This window comes from Helobdella robusta, assembly GCF_000326865.2.
Source record: "Helobdella robusta unplaced genomic scaffold HELROscaffold_12, whole genome shotgun sequence".
NCBI classification, from domain to species: Eukaryota; Metazoa; Annelida; class Clitellata; order Rhynchobdellida; family Glossiphoniidae; genus Helobdella; species Helobdella robusta.
The window spans coordinates 3,912,321-3,935,843 of NW_008703664.1; the positions used below are offsets into that span (position 1 = coordinate 3,912,321).

General features: G+C 34.7%; 1 protein-coding gene across 1 annotated transcript; it reads right to left on the reverse strand.

Annotated features, from left to right (window-relative positions):
* Positions 1-1,414: 1,414 nt before the first annotated feature.
* Positions 1,415-22,676, reverse strand: HELRODRAFT_185319 (hypothetical protein). The gene is made up of 22 exons (XM_009013754.1): positions 22,561-22,676; positions 21,458-21,513; positions 18,990-19,056; positions 18,606-18,692; positions 18,465-18,550; positions 18,331-18,398; positions 18,106-18,171; positions 17,933-18,006; positions 17,815-17,855; positions 15,043-15,144; positions 13,510-13,662; positions 13,204-13,368; positions 12,939-13,002; positions 12,474-12,537; positions 11,837-11,893; positions 11,583-11,645; positions 11,117-11,190; positions 9,939-10,028; positions 2,197-2,243; positions 1,802-1,871; positions 1,621-1,780; positions 1,415-1,585 (listed from the first exon to the last, which is right to left on the reverse strand). The coding sequence occupies exons 1-21, from the start codon at positions 22,628-22,630 to the stop codon at positions 1,764-1,766; spliced, it is 1,581 nt and encodes a 526-aa protein (XP_009012002.1). The 5' UTR covers positions 22,631-22,676; the 3' UTR covers positions 1,415-1,585; positions 1,621-1,763.
* Between the last annotated feature and the right edge of the window lie 847 nt (positions 22,677-23,523).

The window sequence follows — 23,523 nt, forward strand, 5'->3', positions numbered from 1 at the left end:
ACGATCGTCAGATTTATCCAAATGCACGTTGAAATTTTCAACCATTACAGCATTTAAACTTATAACAGTAATTTTTTCCAATAAAAACAAAATTTGTTCAAAAAACAAAGTATTGACTTGCATTGAGCCTGGTCTGTGAAAAGCCAATAAAATAAAATCTTCATAACTTATAACTAATTTTAGAGCAATGGTTCTAACGTACTAAATAAAGGCATGTCAATTTTCTTGTATTTAAATTGAGCTTTACAATAAACAATTATTCCACCATGGAACGGATCATGCAATCTTAGAAACTCTTCATAGCGAAATCCAGGTGGCATTAAAAACATAACAGAAATATTATACGACGATTCGTGCCACGTTTCCACTAAAACAAAAATATTCAATCCCTTTTGAATTAGTTCATGATATATATATATATATATAGCTCAAGTATAACAGTAAAAGCAGTCGCCCCAATCTCCTCCATAATCATTAACGGTACGGTGGTAAACAGGAGAAACAAGTCAATAGTCTCAATTATCTCGAAAGTCTGATTACTTCAGGTTGTAAATGTGATAAGGATATCAAACGAAGTATAGCTATGGCGAAAGATGCATATTCTAAAATGAAAAACATCCTCATCAACAGTAAAATCAGAATATCAACAAAATTAAAACTGATAGATTAGGGTGTTACATTTTTCCTGTTCTAACTTACGGCTCTGAGTCCTGGACAATTTCTAAAGAAATGGAAAAAAGCTTAACGCTGTTGAGATGTAGTTTTTGTGAAGAGTTATGAAAATTAGTCGGACCTCTCATACTTCGAATGAGGATGTATTAAAACAGTCCGGTTATGAAGAGGAAATTACTACAAATAATCCGACGGAGGCAGTTGAAGCTTTTTAATCACATCATGCGGAAGAAAAGAATGGAAAATCTAACTACAAGGATTGCATGGAAAAGAGATCGCGGTCAACAACAAATAACATTCGTGAAGTCCTTGAGTCATTTGTTTAATATGACCACATTTCAACTACTACAGTGTTAAAGATCGGGTTTTGTGGAGGTCGATGGTCGACAATGTCCTGAAAGGATAAGGCACGAGAAAGAAGATATATACATATTTATGTCTCTACAATGTTAATTATGTTTAAAGTGAATTATTTCTGTTAATTTAATTGATTTCTTTGTAGGTTGTACCTCTTTAAAGTTATTTTGCGATCGATTAGTAAATTTTACGATAACTTTATGCGAATAACCTTATACGCGTGAATGACATAAACTCCTCTACGATTCTTATATTTTTCAACTCGTTTTTTTTCGTTTGACTTAGCTAGTAGTTGTGTCAAGGTACGTTCCGTAGCGCTGATTTAATGCACCCCATTTTTCGGATGCGATGAAGCCATCAAACTGTGCTTAGCGATAGAAGAAGTCATTTAGAACTATTTATTTGTAATAAAAAAAATGTTAGGATACACGACAAAGCAATTTTTCCAGCTTACAACGTTAACTGGTTAAAATGATAAAATTATGATTAGGTAAGACAAAAATAAGTTTTGATAATGACAATATGAAGTTGCCGATGAAGTTTACGTTATATAAAACGACATTGGTAAAATTTGTGATTAGTTTCGTTCAGCAACGTTCACGCATCGTCAAAACAATTCTTGCTTTAAAGTTTAAACATCTAATAAAAACTTACGAAATCTAAAATTAACGCGTCACCATCAGCTAACGCTTAAGCAAATGTTACAAAAAATGCAAACAAAGATGACGAATCTATTACAAGAGATACTTAGGTCATTACAAGAGATACTTAGGTTCTCGAAAGTAGGAACTCGGCAGTGGAGTGCAGTGTGTTGAATCGAAGTCACTTATGTACTTGCGCACCTATGATGGTTTATTTATTCAAACTATATGTTTATTGTCAGGTGAATATTTTGATTATTAACTATACAGCAATCAATAAGATGAAAAACTAAAACATTTTAAATTGACTGTTACATGGGCATTAATTAATATTCTAGATTCTGTTTGCGTTCGCAACATTTTAAGAGTATATCGACTCCAAGGTTGTCAAAAGCCGATTAACACCTAATCAAATGCCTTTCCAGGAACATTACATAAAAGCACGATGAAAAAAATATGAATGAATATGGATGGAGAATCTGCAATTTTGTTGCCAATTAAAAAAAATTCAAAGAGAAAATCTTACAAGAAATATGACAAGTTTCTCTTTTTCAACTGATGTCAGTTCTTCACCTGTTTGAAAATAAATTTTAAAATTATATGTCAAGGTACATGGTTGTGACTACAAGACATCTACTAAATTTACGTAATATCATCTCTTCAACAAATTCAAAGTGTTAAAGTTCAAAAAAGACACCAAAAGCGTTATTATCCGAATCTCTTGTTTTTTGCCTACATTTTGTTTTTGTAATGTTTTGTTTACATCCAGTGTGCTTTCTGGAAAATTTCATTATTTCTTTTTTAACTTTTTAGAGTTTTCGCTTTTATTTGAAATTTGTTAAATTTGTAAAAATGAATTTGAAATGTATTATTCAGTTATTTGCGTTTAGTTTTTCGATTTAGTTCACGAATTAATAATGTTTATTTTTTGGCATAAATAGGGTAATTTAAATTTGGTAACTCTCGCCGACTTACCAGATTGTGTTGTAAACATAGCCCAACAATATGTAGACATGGCTCCAAGAATTTAAATATGAATAGTCAGCAGAGAATGTTATTAGTAATGAGATAATAATTGTAATAAATGATGTTTTGTTCTTTTAAACTAATAATTTTGACATAATAAATTCTGAAACTTTGGTCAAAGATGATTTTTTTTACTTTGAAGTCAACAATCATAAAATCTAGAAAATGATCGGAAAGATCGGTCATTAGAGTAGCACATAACATTGCTAACAGTCCTCCTAAATTACTGTCATTCGTTATTTCGTATAGTAATGAGGTATTTCCGAATCCATGATTTACTTTGCAAATTATACAGACAATCTCAATATCAACTGCAAACTGTTGGTTTTCGTTTAGCAAACTAAGACATTTTAATATATCTAAGAGCTTAAAGAGACAGGGTCATTTGCTAAGTCCCGAGAAGGAACTAGTGGAAACAATTTAGACTTTCAACTTAGTACGTGCAAAATCACAAAAACAAGTTGAATGTCATCGGCGAACGTGTGATACTTGAAGACATATTTTGCTATAACCTCAAAAACACGCCAGAACTGACCTAAGCGATCCCTGAAAGAGCATTGTTTAAGAACATCTACAGCGTGCAATCCAGCAAATAAGATTCAATCCAGACAAATATCGTTTCAGATAACCCAAACAGCGAACGAAGTTTCTTTTAAAAACAATATGAGGTCAGCGCGGTTAAACGCTGCATTTATGTCGAGCTAAACGAGAAAAAAGTGTTGATTGTCAATTGAGGAGAACAAAAGAGAACAAAATTAAGGAGTGCAGATTCCGTAGAACGACAATACGTTATAGGTTATACGTTACAGCACAAAAAACGCTGTTCTCCCCACAGTCGGAATCGGTCGGAGTTGGAGATTTTTGCCGGAGTTGGAATTTTGTAAAGGACCAAAGTAGGAGTCGCATTTTTTGAAGGGCCGGCGTCGGAGTCGAGTATTTTTCATCCGATTTCCCGAACTACCAGACGGAAAACGCTATTTTTAAAAAATTTCTTTTTTTAAGAATTTTTTTTTAAGAACGTGTTTTTTGGAAGTTAAATATGTGTAGCGATATGCAATACTCGTTAATACTGAAAATAAATGCCAATAATGTGAATAAAATCACTTAATTTATTTCAGTATGTTTTAAGGCTGTACTGAAATTCGGCTTCGGCCGAAATTCGACCATTTTTCCAAATTCGGCTTCGGCTCCGGCCAAATTTTGGCCGGATTTCCGAATTTTGCATGAATTTTGCAAATATGCCTGATGAAGTTTGTAACCAGTTGAATATAATGCTGGAGACTGACAATGCAGAAAACTTGTCCTTCACTACTGATACATGGACAGCAGATAATAATGTGCAATCTTACATGGGTTTGACTGTCCATTGGATCACAGAAGAATTTGAAAATGGAAGCTATGTGTTAGATTGCAAACCATTTGATGGACATCACACAGCAAAGGTCTGCTAGCGGCTTTCAAGCAAATATTGGAAAAGTGGTCAATTGAGGTCAGTCGAATTCATGTTGTACTTCGTGACAATGCTGCAAATATATCTAAATGTTTCCGTGATGCCAATATTTCAAGTGTTGGTTGCTTTGCACACACTCTCCAGCTAAGCATTCATGATGGTCTTTTCAACCAAAAAGAAGTTTCAGAAATTTTAAACATTTCAAAAAACTTGTTGGACATTTCAAACACTCCTCTGCTACTGGTCGTTTAAAAGAAATACAGGTACTTGTAATATGTATATTTTTTTTATTTATTTTTAATTTAAATTTTTTTTAAATTTCTTGTCATAATTTATTTTAATTATTATTGTTTGATTTTTAAAAAGAGAATTCGTTGCTTATATTTTCTTTCACAGAATGAACTTGGTTTACCAAACCACCAGCTGATACAGGATGTCAGAACAAGATGGAACTCGACATTCTACATGCTACAGCGTCTGTGCGAACAAAGACGTGCACTGATCTTGTACTGCTCGGAAGTGGAAGGTACTTCTTGTTTGACTGTACACCAGTGGAACATTGCAGAGAATATTGCATCAGTTTTGGGTCCTTTTGAAGATGTAACACGTGAGATTAGCTCTGGAGAATCTCGAATATCATTGGTTTCACCTCTTGTCACTGTGTTGCGTAATTTGTTAAAAAAAGATGGCAATGACATAGAAGTCAAGGCACTTAAGGAGTCGTTGTTGAATTCTTTAAATGAACGATTTGGAAGTTTGGAACATGATCATCTGTACATAGTAGCAACGTTGATTGATCCTCGTTTCAAAAACAAATTTTTCAATACAAATGTCTTCTCAGCAGCGAAATTTGGTTTCGTGCTGGCAAATGGCAAAATAAAAAACAATGTTCAACAAGACCAAATTTTAGCTAATATAGAAGCAGATGCAAAAGAAAAATCAACTGTAGCTAAACGAATAAGATTAAAAAAGGATCATACTTCTGCGCTGTGGGACTGTATAGAAGAAATTGTGCAATCTTCTGAAGCAAATATACAACAACAAGTAGCTGAAACAATTGAGAGTGAGCTTGACAAATATTTGTTGGAACCTCTATTACCAAGAAGGTCCTGATTATGACATTAAACTGACCCTCACTGCCTTGTGAGTGATGTTGGATCATCAAAGGCTAGGCCCACCGCTTATAACTGTGGTTGCGTAAGGAAGGGCGTCCTGCGTAAAAACTAGCCAAAAAATAATACTTATGATGACGGAAATAACAATGGCCCTCAGTATCCGGCAGAAGAGGGTGCGAAGAATCTCCGGAGACCCAGTCCATGGGGTTGTGGTGCAAGGCCCTGTGGATGGTCTGGCCACTGGCACCCCACTCTATAGTGTGGCGGTGCAAGGCACTATAGATGGAAGGACTACTTGTAGACCAAGGGGTTGGAGGTTTGGTACCTGGAATGTAGGCACGTTGACAGGAAGAAGTTTGGAAGTGGTGGAGGAGCTGCAGAGGAGAATGGTTGACGTGGCTGCATTACAGGAGATCAGATGGAAGGGTGAGGGTACAAGGTTTGTGGGGGCTAAAGGTGGAAGATATAAGTTGTGGTGGAAGGGGGATGATGGTACGGGAGGAGTTGGTGTGATGGTAAGAGAAAAGTTGGTGGAGGTGTTGGAAGTGAAGCCGAGAAGCAATGGTGTAATTGTGGTGGTGAAGGTGTTTGGAAAAGTAATAGTGAGGGTGATATCAGGATATGCTCCGCAACAAAGTAGGAAGAAAGAGGAGAAGGATAGGTTTTATGATGATGTTTCTGACGAGATTGGGCAAGCGGGGTTGGATGAGTTTGTGGTGTTGTTGGGTGATTTGAATGGTCATGTGGGGGCGGATGCAGACGGATATGAAGGTGTACATGGGGGATGGGGATATGGTATACGGAATGAGGAAGGGCGTAGAGTGTTGGAGTTGGCGGATGCACATAGCATGGTGGTGGGAAATACCTGGTTTACAAGGGAACCAGCGCGATTGATTACATATAGGTCAGGGAAGCATAGGTCGATGATAGACTATATATTGGTAAGAGCCAAACATAGGAAGTATGTAAAGAATGTGAAGGCGATACCTGGTATGCTGCAGCATAGTATGGTTGTGGTGGATGTGACATCAAAAGAAATGGGAAAGAGGAAGAAGGATAAGTTTGTGGCAAAGAGAAAGACATGGAAGTTCCAGGATGCAGAGGTGAGGAAGGCATTTGAAGTGAAGGTGGCTGAAAATTGGGAGAGTGGTAAGGATGGAGATGTTTGGGAGAGATACAGGGACTGTGTGTTGGCTACGGCAGGTAAAGTATGTGGGTGGAGGAAAGGAAAGTGTAGGCATGGTGAGACGTGGTGGTGGGATGAAGATATAAGAAGGGTTTTGGAGGTCAAAAAGGAGAGGTTTAGGATATGGAGAAGGGACATGACGGAGGAAGCGGAGTTTGAGTATAAGAAGGCTAAAAAGGTTGCAAAACAGGCAGTGGCAACTGCAATGACGAAAGCATCAGATAGGTTAATGAAGGAAATGGAATTTGATGTGAGTTCGAGGAAAATGTTCAAAGTAGCAAAGCAGTCAATGAGGGATAGGAAAGATGTTATAGGGAATGGATGTGTTTGAGATGGATCTGGCAAGTTGTGCATAGATGAGGAGGAAAAAGCTCAGGTGTGGAAAGCTCATATGGAAAGGTTGATGAATGAAGAGAATGAGTGGGATGGAGATGTGGAATCCGCGGTCACACACGGACCTATAGAGAAGGTGACGATGGAGGAAGTAGAGAAAGCAGTTAGAGAAATGAAACTAGGTAAGGCGACAGGGGTTTCGGAAGTGGCGGCAGAACATATTAAAGCGAGTGGGGTGATAGGAATTGAAGTTATGAGAATTGCTAACAGTATGTTTGATGATGAAGGTATACCTGAGGATTGGCGACACTGTGTGTTGGTGCCGTTGTATAAGGGCAAAGGAGATGTGAGAGATTGTGGGTCATATAGGGGTGTGAAATTGCTAGAGCACGGAATGAAGGTAGTGGAGAGGGTGCTTGAGAGGAGGTTGAGAAATATGGTGACAGTTAATGAAATGCAGTGTGGGTTTATGCCTGGTAGGGCAACGGTGGATGCGTTGTTCATGGTGAGAATGTGGCAGGAAAATTATAGAAAGAAGAAACGAAGATTGTACTTGTGCTTTGTGGATCTAGAAAAGGCTTTTGATCGATTACTGAGGAAGGTCATTGAATGGGCGTTGAGGAAGAAAGGAGTGAATGAGAGACTTGTTAAAGCTGTGATGCAGCTGTATGAAGGGGCAAAGACAAAGGTGAGGGTTGGAAGGGGGATGTCGGACGCTTTTAGTGTTAAGGTAGGAGTGCATCAAGGATCAGTGTTATCACCGTTTCTGTTTGCAATTGTGATGGATTTTGTGTGTGGAAACATAATGGAGGGGTTGTTATTTGAGATTTTGTATGCAGATGATTTAGTCTTGATGGCTGATAGCATGGAAGAATTGCAGTTAAAATTTGACAGATGGAAAAGTGATATTGAAAAGAAAGGGTTAAAAGTTAATATTGGTAAGACGAAGGTAATGGTGAGTGGGGAAGGTGGGGAACGAGTGATAAGTAAAATAGACCCCTGTGGAGTATGTGACAGGAGAGTGAAGGCTAACTCGGTATTGTGTATAGGATGTCAGAAATGGGTGCATAAGAGATGTAGTGGTGTGAGGGGGGCACTGAAAAAGGTGGAAGGCACGTTCAAATGTAAGAAATGTGTTCATGGTGTGATTAATAGGACGGACGCAAGGACGGGGTTGAGTGGTGGTATTGAAAGAGTGAAAAGCTTTGTTTACTTAGGGGATAAGCTGAACGCGGATGGAGGATGTTTGAGCGCAGTTACGGCTAGAGTTCGTATAGGATGGATGAAATTTAGGGAGCTGGGTGGGGTATTGTGTGGAAAGAAATGGTCAGTGAAGATGAAAGGGAGGGTATATAAAGCATGTGTGAGAGCAGCGATGGTATATGGTGGTGAAACTTGGGTGTTGAGGAGAGAGGAGGAAAGTGTACTGCAGAGGGCTGAAAGAGCTATGGTGAGGATGATGTGTGGGGTTAAAGTGAAGGATAGGAGGTGTAGTACAGAGCTGATGTCAATGATGGGACTGAATGAGGACATTGTGACATTGATAAGGAGATCGAGATTGCGGTGGTATGGACATGTGTTGAGAAGGGATGAAAGGGTCGGGATTAGGCGAGCGTTGAAGTTCGAGATTGAAGGAGTGGTAGGAAGGGGTCGTCCGCGATTGGATGGAGAGAGCAGGTGGAGAAGGACAGGGTGAAAGCGGGGTTGCGTGATACTGAGACGAGTGACAGATGTGGATGGCGTCGAGGGGTATTTCGGTTTCATCATAGGTAGCCAAACGGCAACCCCCGATCTCGGGGAAAATGTCGTCTAAACGTGTGTTGTTGTTGTTGTCTATTACCAAGAACTGAAAATCCTTTGCTTTGGTGGAAAATGAATCATAAAAGGTTTCCTAGCTTGGCTGCAGTTGCCCGAGTATACTTGAGTGCCCCGCCAACTAGTGTACCATCTGAGCGCCTTTTCAGTGTAGCAGGTGAAGTGATCAGTGATCATCGTAGTTCACTTCTTCCAGAAAATGCTTCTAAACTTATTTTTTTTAAATATAACAAGAATCTGATTAAAAATGATTAACAATTTATTTTAAAAATAATGGTTTCAGCTATTTGCATTTTTATGTTTTTATTAATTTTTCTGTTTAACAAATAACTCAAGAAATCTATACTGTGTTTATTTATAATAAATATCATGTTAATTCAAATGTCTGCTTAATTTTTTTTGTTTGTTTTTAAATTGGCAGCTACAATAAACTTGAAAATAACAGATTTGAATAGTTTATAATTCAATGTGATATTTGCTTCACATGCTAAGTTTTACAAGGTGATCGACTAAGTCAAAATGAAATATGAACGAGTCATTGCTAACTAATGTTCGAATTCGGCTCCGGCCGAATTTGAATGTCAAATTCGGATCCGGCTTCGGCCGAATTTGATATTTAAAATTCGGTATAGCTCTAGTATGTTGTTTTAAAACATAGAAAATGGTAATTTTACTAAGAACAATTACATTGACTGATTTTAAGTGTTTTTTAAAGTAATTTTTAGTTAGTAGTGATAAGGTGAAATTATGATGCAAAAGTTGAAAGTTTTTTCTGGGATTCGGAATCCGGAGTCGGGTTATTTTTCATTGCACTCCGACAAACACTCTGCCACTCGCCATAAGTTTTTACAGCAGTTACTGAAACTTTTAGTTAGATTATACCAGTAAAGATATTTAAAGTGGAATGACAATACGTTTTAGATTAATATAAAGAGCACTCTTTGCCACTTGCCACAACTTTTCAGAGCAGTTACTGATAAGATTATGCCAATAAAGATTTTTTTTCAAACTGTTGCACAAGCAAAAGATTGGTATGACATGCAAGATTTAGATACAATAAAAAGATCAAAAAAACTAATGCTAAATGCTTTATTAAGAGTACCAGATTGCTATAGATTTGAATAAGGTGCTTAGTTATTTAGACATTATTGTGTAAATCAAAGACTATCTATTGCACGGTTCGAGTGAATTGCTGGAGAAACAGGCATACCTAAAGCGCAACTGCCGTTTAAAAAAGTTCGCGGATCGTCCCATGAAACCATCAAACGATGAAGAACTACGACAATTAAACTTTTATGTTGAAAAATTATCTAGTATGACAGCACAAATAAAAACGAAAAAACCTATTGGCGATGGAAAAGCGATTGGTTCATCCTGTTTGAATGCCTCCAAACAAATTTCTTCAGATATGTCTAATGATTTCCAAATGACATCTGTCGGATTGTTGTTGCGATACTTTGCATCAGTGACAATGATATGAATAAGAATTTTTATTGAAATTATTCGTAAAAATCATACAAACTGACATGCACTCCGAGTTAAAATAAATATAATCACAAAATACATATCTGATAGAAAGTTTAAAAAATAGGAGATTGAATATAAATTTAGCTGACTAGAAAAATTGCCAACTCGCTTAACCGAGAGGACTTAAAAAATATTCTTTTTTACCAAATAAAAAATTCCATTCATGATTTTTGAAATGTCTCTTCTCTCACGGCAATGACTGAAAGGATATTTACTTTTCGCTTTTTAACTACTTGTTCAACTCATTTTCAGCGGCCTAGAAATCTTGATATTATGTTCACGTTAGAACTGCTGACGCACGCCAAAACTGTGGAACCCTTGTGAAATATTTTGGAGAAGGCAAAAGTATTGTGAGTTACGAAATAATTCCGTTTAAAAACGGATCTTCTGTTACTCATTTTCTCATTAACTTAATTATTTTTGTCAAACAAAATTGAAAAATTATCTACAAATGTAAACATTTAATTCTAGAGCAAAAATTTAACAATTTCAGTTTTTTCAGAATATTTGGCAGCTAAAACACAGGTTCGTTCCTCCCCCGATTTATTCAAAAAGTTCTTTCCTCTCCAAACTGTTTATATTATTTTACAATAACAAGCCTTCTATATTTTTACAACATCGTATAGTGTGCCAAATTTATTTAAAATTTTCAATGTCAAGTCAAGAGACACAAATAATACTTTGCTTTCCTAAAAATGTTTTTTACACATAAAGCTAACATATTTGTAATTAGTCATATTTTAAAATTTAAACAATGACGGACACTTTTTCAACTTCAAATGTTATCCCATTCAGATTATATTACATTATTCCCTCTACCAATTTTTGTCCGATTTAAAAAAAGTAATAATAATAAATAATAATAATAATAAATAATAATAATGAAAGTGATAGGAAGAAAATTTTATGTTAACACAAATGAATTAAAACATCAAAAAATGAAATAACAAAAACTGACAATCAACAACAACTTTAAATATAAATAACTGTTCACTTTGTTCATTTTTATCCGCTGAAAACCATCTTTCCAAGGAATCTTCTGTGTGTGTGTCTATTAAGTTTGGATATCTGAAAAATGTTCATATTCGCTACATGTTCATACTCGTTATAATATGTTCGTGTTTGTCATTGCATTTTCATGCTTCTCCCAACGCATCTTTAAAAGTATCTAATCACAGCAAAAATGAACAATCCGGCGAGCGTATTTAAAAAAACCATCAAAACCTGCTTTAAAGGAGGTTTCAACATCATGATTTGAAAATCTACTCTTAAACTGAGAGTATTTTGAATTATAATTAAATAAAACAATTTTGAGACTTAATAAAACCGAAAACAATAACAAAAAATTACTCCATAGCCAATTATTAGTATTCGTGTAAGGAGTTTGAAATAACCAATGGAGAAGTAATAAAATGAAATGAATGAACGTCACGAAAAAGCGGCAGAAAATGAATTCCGACCTGTAGCTCAAGATACGCTGCAAGAGGACATTCCCTCTGTTGCTGGCCAACATGTTGCTGTCCCTGACGTGTTAAACATCACAATATAATATTAGGATCATCAACCAAAGCAGAAACGCAGTCTCACAAAAAAGATCATTAATAATAAGACCGACAGATAAGGCCTGAGCATCAATCAAAGCTACAAAAAGATGAATGAGCTTGACAACGAAGTTGAAAATTTAAATAAAATAAAAACATGAAGATAAACTTACGAAATTGAGATCATCTCGTCTTTTGTTCTGCGAATGATTGCAAGTTTGCCTGGATAGCTGGAAAATTGTATCATTGTTCATGTTAAATAAACAAATTATTGGATTATTTAAAATATGCAACAACCACCAAACTTATTAACTGCATAACAATGATATCTATCTAAAAAAAACATGGCCGTTTTCCAATTCCACTTTCGCGTCACCTTTTATCATCTGACAGTCAGATTAAAACATTTTTTTTATTAGGCTATGTTCTTTGTTATCCTTTATAATACAACTCCGTCAAATGCAGAGCTGCTTAAATGTTATATGTTAGCTGTACTTATGTTTAGATTTTCGTGCAACAAAATTAAAAACATTTAATTTTATTAAATTTTTAACTTTTCATTAATAAATAAATTAGTACTTTTTTTAAAAATAAAAACTAAAAAGAAATGCCCATGAAGAATTAACTAATTATTATATGAAGGTGATGGTGATCATGAAGATGATGGTGAAAATGATTGATGTGGTGATATGAAGATGACGGTGATGATGATGATTGGTGTGGTGATATGAAGATGACGGTGATGATGATTGGTGAGGTGATATGATAAAGATGATGAATATGATAAGTAAAAAAAAACGCTAAATTTACTTGCACAGCAGCTCAGCATTGTTCAAATTGAGATGATTAGGAATGACCAAATTAATCAGGACGCCTGTGTGTGTGTGTTTGTGTGTTTGTGTGTGTGTGTGTGTGTGTGTTTGTGTGTGTGTGTGTGTGTGTGTGTGTGTGTGTGTGTGTGTAGATGGCAGTTTGATCATACTTCAAAAATCGAAATGAACATTTGAGATTAAATGCTGACATGCATCAACATCGATATCCACTAAAACATTGCATAAATCTAACTGAATAATACCACTATAAATATGAAAATGACAAGAGACATGATTACTCATTGAATACCGTTTCATTTTATGAAGCAGAGGTCACCGAATTGCATTTAAAATGTTAAAATCGGTAAATTACATAAAGTACAAATAATCAATCCTAAAAATATGTTATAAAAATTTTTTTGATATAAAATTGATGAAACTGCAATGAGAAATGCAAACAAACTCCAGCTTGGAGGCATGCGAGCCCTGGCGAGTGGCAGAATGTGGTCGAATGTGGCATCCAATATCTGGCGTTGATAAGTAATTAATTAATGATGAGTGATGATGAAAATTCTTCAAACGATGTGGAGTCACTTAGAAATGTTATCGCATGAGCTGACAAATATATTACTTTCATACTATGATATTATATTTCGACGTTATAAATAGACAGATGCCTTTACAAGTTTTGACACTAATTTGACATCGTGTGATGAAAAAAAACGAACCACACATTTGACATCAGGGTAATTCATGGCCGCCCACGAGGCAGTGTAGCCACCAATGGACCATGCGAAGAGGATTATGTCTGGTGGTTGGAAACCTAGCACATTTATTGAATATTGCATGACGGCATCTATCGCATTTTGTTCTTGATCTGGTAGAGGTAAGCCCTTTACGAAAAAAAGATTGATATAAATATATATATATATCCGTCAGCTGATCGTTGTCCTTTCGTGACCAATAAACAAACTGCGTGAATTGTACATTCTTAAACTTATTTTTACAGTAAATCATTCTTTGAAGCAGCCAACCGTGCTGCCAGAAAAGCCTGGGTGATTCCATCCCAGCACAGAGTAACCGGCATCAAGAGGGGTGCTCATGCATCCAATTTCGTAGAACCCTGCATTCCCTTCTGAGACAATCACCTGCAATTTGATTGCTTTCAATGAAGGAACTCGACTGCTCTATTAAATAAATATAAAATTGTTTAAAAATATCAACGTCACATATATGCCACGCAAAAACGTTGTACACCAAATGAAAACACGAGTCTTCAACTTTTCAAAAGTTGAATTATTTCCATTTTGAACACTCAAAGTTTTCCAAAAGTTAATAGCATGTTCAATGAAGCAGAACACCAAATGGTTTTTTCTACCAAAATTTGTGAAATTATTTTTGTGACTTAGCTCAATTTTAGTTGGAATATCTTAATAAGCAAGCAAATGGCGATGTGGCAAATAAAATTTTGCTACATCAATTTTCTGCAAATGATTGACAAATAGGAAAAAATTGTAAATATTAAAAATATAAAAAAATTTATTGCAAATCATTTTTACATGAAGAATAAATGCTATCATTTCCTAAATCAACTTGACTTTGTGTCATTTGTTTTTGTGACAAATGACAAAACCTTTTCTACATTTCTTATGCAATAATTTTTAACCTCAAAAATAGTTTAAAAAGTTATGAATCTGTAACTCTCTTTAAGAACATTCCAAATTCACACCTTTAAAAGTCAAACCAAGTTATCATGCTTCTGCTGGGACTGAAACAAACTTTATCCTTAAATGATTAGATACACTACCGAAGTTTGTGCCAATTATTCTAAAATTATTACTTTTTTAATCTTGATGATTCTCCGGCTTTTGATACTTTCAACAAAAATCTTTCAACATACAAAGACTGAGAAGAAAACCTTCCAACATTTTTAGTTTTTGTATTTTGCTAGCTTTTGAAACCTCTAACTCCAAATGATGTCATAGAAACTGCATATCAAAATTTTTAGCAGCTAATTCCTGTAAAAATACTCTCGGCCATTCCTCTTTATTTGTATAATTGCAACATTAAAAAATTATCTTTATTTTCATCAATTAATTATAAAGACGGTTTTATTAATTTCGTTGTTATTTTGTGATTTTCTTTTTATTAAATTCCTGACCATTTCATACACCCTTCAAATCATTCCAGCAATTTTTCATGTATCCCATTCCATGTTTATAGAAATTCTCTCAAGATGAAAGATTAATTTTTCATCATCTACTTTCACTGAGAAGCTGATTTTTTATAAGATCTGTCATCTTTTACTCACTCACTCGTTGAATATAACGCAAATAACGCTTTTTACATTTGAACAATAGAAAGCCAGCTAGCATAATTGCATCATATAAACATGCCAGAAATTCAACATTTGAAGCCATTATGATAAGAACTGCTTCAATTATTAGCAAATATTTGCTACGCTATTAAAAAATTCTGATTGAAATGTTAAAACAGAGAGAACTAATTTACAGAATGAAAAGATTCTGTCGTCACAAAACAAAAACCCATTTAAAAAAATCCCATACTAATGTGCTCCCTTTGTCAGAATGTGTGATTCGTCTGTCAACGAACATGCAGTCAACATCGTTAGCATCAGAAGATCTAATCTTTGTCCTACGACCTAGGTACTTCACCGCAAAGATGAAAAAATGATTAAAATTTCACTACAAATGAAATGACATTTATTTAAATGTTGGATAAAAGAAAACCTATTGACATAGCACTCCCTCTCTCTCTCATAAATATATATATATATATATGTGTGTGTGTGTGTGTGTGTGAGTGTGTGTGTGAAACTCAAACATAACGAGCGTTCAGCAAAAGTCTTCAGAGGAAGAGCTTCCGTCAACGAGTGTATGGGCCCTTTAACTTCCTGACACTCTCGAGAAACAGTGATCAGTTGGATGTCTCTTGCTGAACAAACAATTTGCCTCGCTTTTGAAATCGACTCCTTTTATATTAAAAAACTATGTAAGCGTGCCAGAAAGTTTACAAGTTATATCGACGAGCCAAGTAACACGTTAAGCCGGATCTGGGAGTGCTGAGTAATTGAAAGCTTTATGTGCGTACCAGTTACTTAAACTCGTTTTTTTCTTCCTACATAATCACATCCAGTAAGACGCTTGTTCGGCTGTATGTCTTATGTTCTTCATACAACTCGATCGTTTTTTACCCACCAAACCCAAACCCTTCAAAAAGCTGTAAACAGAACAACCCACAACACCTCTTGCATTAACCACTACTGCATACAACAAACACCTTAACCCACGTTGTTTTATCTTACTAACTAGCTCTTCATAATTGACTGTTTTTATAGCATGACTTGCTGCCATATTAGCCACAGTTCGACTAAAATAACAGTGTCTGCTGACAATGACTGTATTGCTACGTCAGGTCTCGCTCCCTCATCCTTTATAAACAATAGGTAGTTCCTCATGCCCTCCAAATCTGCTGACCTTCCAACCTGTCGCTAACAAAAAAACTTTTTCGGTTGCAAACTTCATTACTCATAGTTTGATCTAACTCAACCTCTCTTAGAAAATAGATTTTTCTTGGTTTACACTTCTGCTCTCATCAAAATATGTAATTACATTATTTGGTCTATTCGCCATATTCGACCTTTTCTCACAGTCGAAATGGCCTTCACGCTAGCACGCTGTCTTGTATTATTTCGCCTTGACTACTGCAACTCTCTGTTATATGGCACTCCGGCGTATCTAATTTCCTCTCTTCAGATCATTCAAAACAGATTAGCCAAATTTGTTTTAGAATTACCTCGTTTACCTTCTAGTTAAACATCTCTTGCTCATCTGAACTGGCTGTCGATTCATTAAAGCATTAAGTATAAAATTGCTGTCATCACATATAAAACACTCAACACATCTCAACCATCATATCTTCACAAACTCATTCACCTTCGCTGATTTGTTAATCATCGCCATCACCTTCGTCTGCCGTCATCATTGCAACTGCATCAACCAGTCAATACATCAGCTCTCGTCAATAAAGGCTTTTCACATTGCTCACCATCAATATTGAACAGTTTGCCACTCATCATCCGTCAACAATCATCAATAGAAACGTTTAAAAAGCGATTGAAGCAGCATCTGTTTGAACAGGCCTTTGGTGGCCGTGCTGACACTTGTTTATCCGGGCGCCTCTGACGCTATGCATGGGGCGCTCATGAATGATATTATTATTATTACCCGGTGGCCTTGAATTTGCCTCGTCACAAACATTGGAAATGAGTTCCACTAGTACTTTCAATACTTTGTTGTGCTTTTACGTATAATGTCCACGACTGAATGCGTACTTATAATAAGTTATTACGCAGGTCACAGTCTTCATTTCTACACAAAAGCTACACTTAACTTCTCCTTGCCACCTTCCATCTAGCAAGATTTGCTTCTGGTGATAGTTGATCATACATGGCTCTTATAATAAACGCTAGTCTTAATGCTTAATTATACAAATTTTCTATATAAACTGCAACAAGTGCTGAAGATGTTTGAAAAATGGAAATATATATATTCTCTGCCAGTAACCAGTTATTTGTCTGTATAAATCATTGGTAAGCACACAACTAGAGTTCAGTGAGCAGGTGTGGAGTCCGTACAGATTGTGTCCATAAAGGAAAACCCAAAAGGTTCAAAGAAGAGCAACAAAATTAATAAAGTTTTGCCAATGTCTTGAATAATGCGAAAATTTAAAAAATTAAATATACCATAACTTGCCTACCACAGAGTTAGAAATGATTCGATTTTGTGTACCAAATTCTTCAGGGTCTGATATATTCAGTGATTTGCCCATAATGTTTATAAATAATGTTGCTTTCCTCAGAGGACAAAATTTCAAACAAAGGGCATATGTCACACGAGTGGACTGTAAAAAGTATGCCAGGTGAAATGGAGAATGCATCAAGTGTAAAGGCCTTTAAAGCCATGTTGGATTTGTATTATGGAAATAAGATGTTTAACACATAAACCTAATTTTATTTGCTGGTTGTATGAATTTTGCAAATTTGCTATATGTTCATTAGTATTTAATTCAAATATTACAATCTAAAATTGATCTTAAATCTGATAAACTTTAATGCTAGCTCTTAATTTTTAATAACAATTTTTATGTTTACACGGACATCAAATTGTTCATTACTTTGTTTCATTTAATTTGTACGAGACTTTTTCTTTTTAAGTTTATTGTTGGCAAGGGTTTAGCCCATGCCATTTTTACTTAAATAAATATAGAATACAAAGCAACAAAATATTTGAAAACAAAATAGAAGTTAGCTAGCTGACTTTTTTAACCAGTTTTTCCCTTCCATCAGTCAACGCAGGGCCTGTAATTGCATGTTATTTTAACAATATTTCACATTGTTTAAAAAATTATTCAAGCAAATAATTAGAGAATAGAAACCCATTAGAGTCTGCAGAATTGAGCAGCATCCAGGGTACAAAAGTCGTATGCCGAATGTTCTGACACATACGTAGCTGAAAATTACATTTTTAACATCATTCTATGTATCATGTATAACTTTATTTTGTATTAAAAAATAATATAAGAAAATACAAAAATTAAAATAACTAAACCTCAAAGCATTAAGAATAAATGATGTTTTTGTTGTTTGTATCAAAGACGAATTAATATTATCTTTCCTGCAATGAATGTTATTCCATATTATTATTATGACAAATTTCTTATCTAATGAAATTATTAAATATCAAATAGTTAAAGATGGGCCAAACATGCTTATTGGGCAGAATTGTGCTCTAATAAACGCTATTCTAACTCCATATAAATTAATTGAATGTTACCTATATTTAGATGCTACATATTCAACCGGCCATTCCGAAAAACTACAATCATATTTTCTTAATTTTTCCTGAAGAATTAAAAAATATAATTAGTTTGCAATAATTAGAAAGTGACACAATCTAAAATATTTCACCTTGTTTTCAGTTGAAGGTGAAGTTTTGAATGTGAAGAATTCATTTAAAAATGTGCAATACTCATCATTGATGGCTCGCCCAAATGCTGTAAAAACATAGAATAACTTAAATTTTGAAACAATTATTACAAAGTACTGAACCTCTAATGATGTGAGCAAGTACTAGGAGAACTGTTATACTTGAGACATAGGAAAAAGTAGTTGGAAGATTTTCAAACATAAAGAAACCTGCAATTTTGACGTCATTTTAGACTTCTGAATGTAATACGTTAAATAAATAAACACAATAAAAAAATAAAAAAGAGCATCAGATCCCTTTGTCTTGTTTAAAAATTAAATCTACTCAACAGTTCAGTGTTAAAATAACAATCTTCTACAATAACCAATATTTGCTTTAATAAGAATAAACATTGTAATGTTATTAATACATAAAATTCACAGACACTTTGAGTTGAAAACACATAACACCATAACACATAACAAACATAAACGTTGCAAAACAAGTGTAAAATAAAAATTTTGTACCTTTTCTATATAATACAATGAAGACCACAGGAGATGACCAATAACATACATTGCCACAAAATCCCATCTAGTGGTTAAAAATAATTTCATTCTTCGTTTAAAAAGAGTAAATACATATCTTAATGAAACTTATCACAAAACTTAAAAAAAAAGCTGAAAAATTTATAACACAAACATTCTAAGCCGATTTTCACAAAAGCATATTTTCAGTGGCCTCAGTTAATACAAATATTGGCAAAGTTTTCCGAAACCATTTAAAACATTATTTCTTTGACAGGACAATGCCTCTGAAGATAACTCAATAGATGCACTTTACAAGTCTACAGTAAGCCTAGAACACATAAGAAGACATGCTGCACTATTTATTCATAAAACATCCAGTGACGGTCTAAAGATATGGTCTACGGTCTGAAGATATGGTCTACGGTCTGAAGATATGGTCTACGGTCTGTCATGAGACATTGTTTTTTGTCTCGTCTTGCATCCAAATCATAATGTGAATATCTTATTGTCGTTTTTGTAGTTCAAAATAAAATTATAATGTGACATTCCCGAAAACTTTTTTTAAATAACTTACACCTGAAAAAATAAAAAAAAAATAAAAATTTCAAAACAACTCTGAAAAATTTGGCTTTGAAACAAACAATAAAACAAAAAATAAAGTTTCAAAAAATTGATTTTAAAAAGTTAAAAGCAATCTAAAAAGTCAAGTTTAAAATTACATGAAGTTTCCATTTTAACTGTAAAACTTAAGACATACAGTCTTAGTCACGTCTCAAAGACCATAATCATGCAACATGTCTATTAGTGTGTACTAAGCTATACAGTATAATATGTAATAAAATATGATGGATAAAACCAAATGAACAAGTTGAATATATTAGATAGGCACTTAGAAAAAACTGAAAGAATTAAAAAGATTATCAGTACACTGGCCGAGTGGTTAGTGTGTCCGTCTACCACTCCCACGACCCGGGTTCAAATCCTGCAGTTTCTACAGGTTCATCCGGGTAGCCGACCCCGGCCAACCCAGCCGTCCATCTTTTCGAGGTCGGTAAATGGGTAGACGACGTAAGTTGCCGCATGTTGGCCGGCGAGATGGCTCAGTGGTTCAAATGCTCGCTGAGTCAAACATCTCAATGGCTATCACATACCCAGAGTATATGATGCGGTGCTTGCGCGTGTACATAAAATACATGTGTACGTCGTGTGAAAAAGACAAACAGCCTTTGTGGCAAAGATGGCTGCTTCAAATCAATGATTAAAGATATGAAGAACATAATAAAAGATATACAGATAATATATCTGTAACATTGTAAGTGGTTCTGCGCATGTAAGAGCTGCAATAATAAAGACCTAAAAAAAAATTTAGATTGCCAGCAACCATCTTAAACAAGATACCATATTTTAACTTAATAATAATCCTATCACACACACACACACACACACACACACACACACACACACACACACACACACACACACACACACACGTTTAGACGACATTTTCCCCGAGATCGGGGTTGCCGTTTGGCTACCTATGATGAAACCGAAATACCCCTTGATGCCATCCACATCAGTCACTCGCAACATCAGTCACTCGTATCACGCAACCCCGCTTTCACCCTGTCCTTCTCCACCTGCTCTCTCCATCCCAATCGCGGACGACCCCTTCCTACCACTCCTTCAACCTCGAACTCCAACGCTCGCCTAATCCCGACCCTTTCATCCCTTCTCAACACATGTCCATACCACCGCAATCTCGATCTCCTTATCAATGTCACAATGTCCTCATTCAGTCCCATCATTGACATCAGCTCTGTACTACTCCTCCTATGCTTCACTTTAACCCCACACATCATCCTCACCATAGCTCTTTCAGCCCTCTGCAGTACACTTTCCTCCTCTCTCCTCAACACCCAAGTTTCACCACCATATACCATCGCTGCTCTCACAGCGATGGTATATGGTGGTAATAATAATCCTATCATGATACATTTTCCGGATAATTCAAAACAAAAATTTCCAGTATTTTTAAAAACGTTTTTCCAAACGAAAAAAGATTTTTAATATAGGCAATTGAATTTAAAATCCTGTAAAACTTTTCAGTAACAAGTCAATGAAATAAAATGTAATTCATAAATATAAATATATAATACTGTAATATTATTATTGTACAATTTATATTATTTATATAACAATACAATATAATAATAATATCATTTTATATAGTGACATCGAAAGCGACTGAGGTGTATTATTATTACGACAAACACACAGTGCAAAATAGCCTAGTGGATCGATGCACCACACACTTTTTCATGTGATGAGCAGGGATCTCCTTACAATTGGACCCAGACACTGAATCAACAATGCCTGGCACCTTGATCATTACACCATTACGTCATAAATGAATCTATAAACAGAAAGAATTATAAAAAATAGATTTAAAAAAAGTAAAAACTGACCCATTTAATCACACTGTTTGCAAACCTCTCAGCAACATTGCCTTCATATTCTGAACTCTTGAAAAAGTTGTTGATGACATTTATAGTAATTTCAAATCAATCAAAAAATTAATAACTCTAGAGCGCACTAATGCATGTGGGGCAGCAAATATCAATGGTATATTGCCGTGCACAGCGCACTAATAAAAGTATTTAATAATTGTCAATAGCAGTGCATAACACACTAATGTAGTACACTATTAATAACCATCGACCATGGTGTATCAAACTGATGTGAGCACCAACCATTTACTATTTATTATTGAGTCATTAAAGTGTTGAAAATGATTGTTAACACAGAATTGTTAACAAGGTGTGTCCTATCGTATTTCTACTATTATATGTGTTAATGGGAGCAAGAGAAGCAGTGACATCATAGATGAGGATGAAATTCAGCAGGAAACAATTGCTTTCGGGTCGCATTGATATGCTATATGTTATGTATCATTTCAATTTATATTGTGTGTAATTCAACAGAGTGCACTATTAAAAGTGTTCATTAATAGTCAACCACTGTGCACAGTAAATTAATAAAAGTATTTATTGATTGTTAATCACAGTGCAAAGTGCATTAATAAGTTATTAATAGCCTATCCCCTGGCCTATGGTCATGGTGCACTGTTTTAATATTATTTTAAATTAAAATGTTATGCCTTTCTTAGTTTCTTTCTAATTAATTAATTTGTCTACTCTTTTAAAAATTTTAAGTAAAAATAAAATAAGCTATAAATGATATCAAAAAAATGTGTATGTTATATTCATTATTATTATTCAATTTATAATTTTATATACATCATATTCATATTGTATTGTAATTGTAGTTATAGTTATATTATAATAATAAAATATTTATTAATAATATCTAAATCTATTGTTATTTATCAGATGTCTTTGTCTTTTATCCTGTAGGTAGAAGAGGGCTATTTCTATTTGACAATCACAATCAAAATCAAATCAACAGATCATCAATAACATAATTTTTAAAAAGGCATTTTATTGATAAGAAAGAAAATGCAATTTTTGCGAAATTCGCATGAAAGAATATGCAGATGAAACTTTATTAACCCTAACTTCTCCGGCGTTATACACTCGGTACAGCTGAGGCCCACTGACCAACCTCCACAGCCAAGACATCTCTAGCACACAAAATAGAAAAGAAAATAAAATACAAACAAACAAACGATGTGAGACAAACTCGAATAATTTAAAAGTTAAATATTATACTTAAAATCCATATTCTATGTCTGTGCTACATAATTAGACCAGTTGCATAAACGTTTTCCTTTCATTTTAACAATATTCACATTGAACACTATGAAATTACACTATATAACATGAACCTAGTCCAGGAAGCATTTGCATTTTCATTATTGTTTGATATAACCACAATGTGTAGATCATGATATTCTACAGAAACGAATTCACTTGACCTTTAGTATACGTGAGTTGGTCATTCATGGTTCAATTCTTACCTGACGAAAAAATTGCAACAGGTTTTGTTTAACGATAAATTGTCAAAGGAAAGTTATTTCGTCTAGTGTTTTTGTTGTTGCTGCTGCCAAAAATCGGTTGATTGTTATGCGAAGATTGTTGTTGTAATTGAAACTTCTATTGGTTTTGTCCAAAGATGAATTGGTTGTAGTTTGGTGGGGCTGTTGGGATGGTTGAACAAATTTTGAACATTGTGAAGACTGTTGTTACATGCCGTGCAGATGTTTGAGATGTTTGGGTTGATTTTATTTTGGTAGTCGTTGAGGAAGTGACAATGGCCTGACCTTTATTATGCTAATAATCTTCTTGTCTTTCTGAGTAGTGTTTGTTCTATTAGATTGATAATAGACGTTTGTGTCTAGTTATATCATTCATTGAGTTAAATTGGAAATGTTTAGTCATTATTTGATGCTGCTTCTCTGACTGTGCTTGTGTGAAATTATTTAACTTCTTGGCGCGTGGTCTCGCCGGTGATTTGGGCATGTGTGAACGGTTGAATAGTGTTTTGATCTGGTGTACCAAGGGTCGGTCTTGAG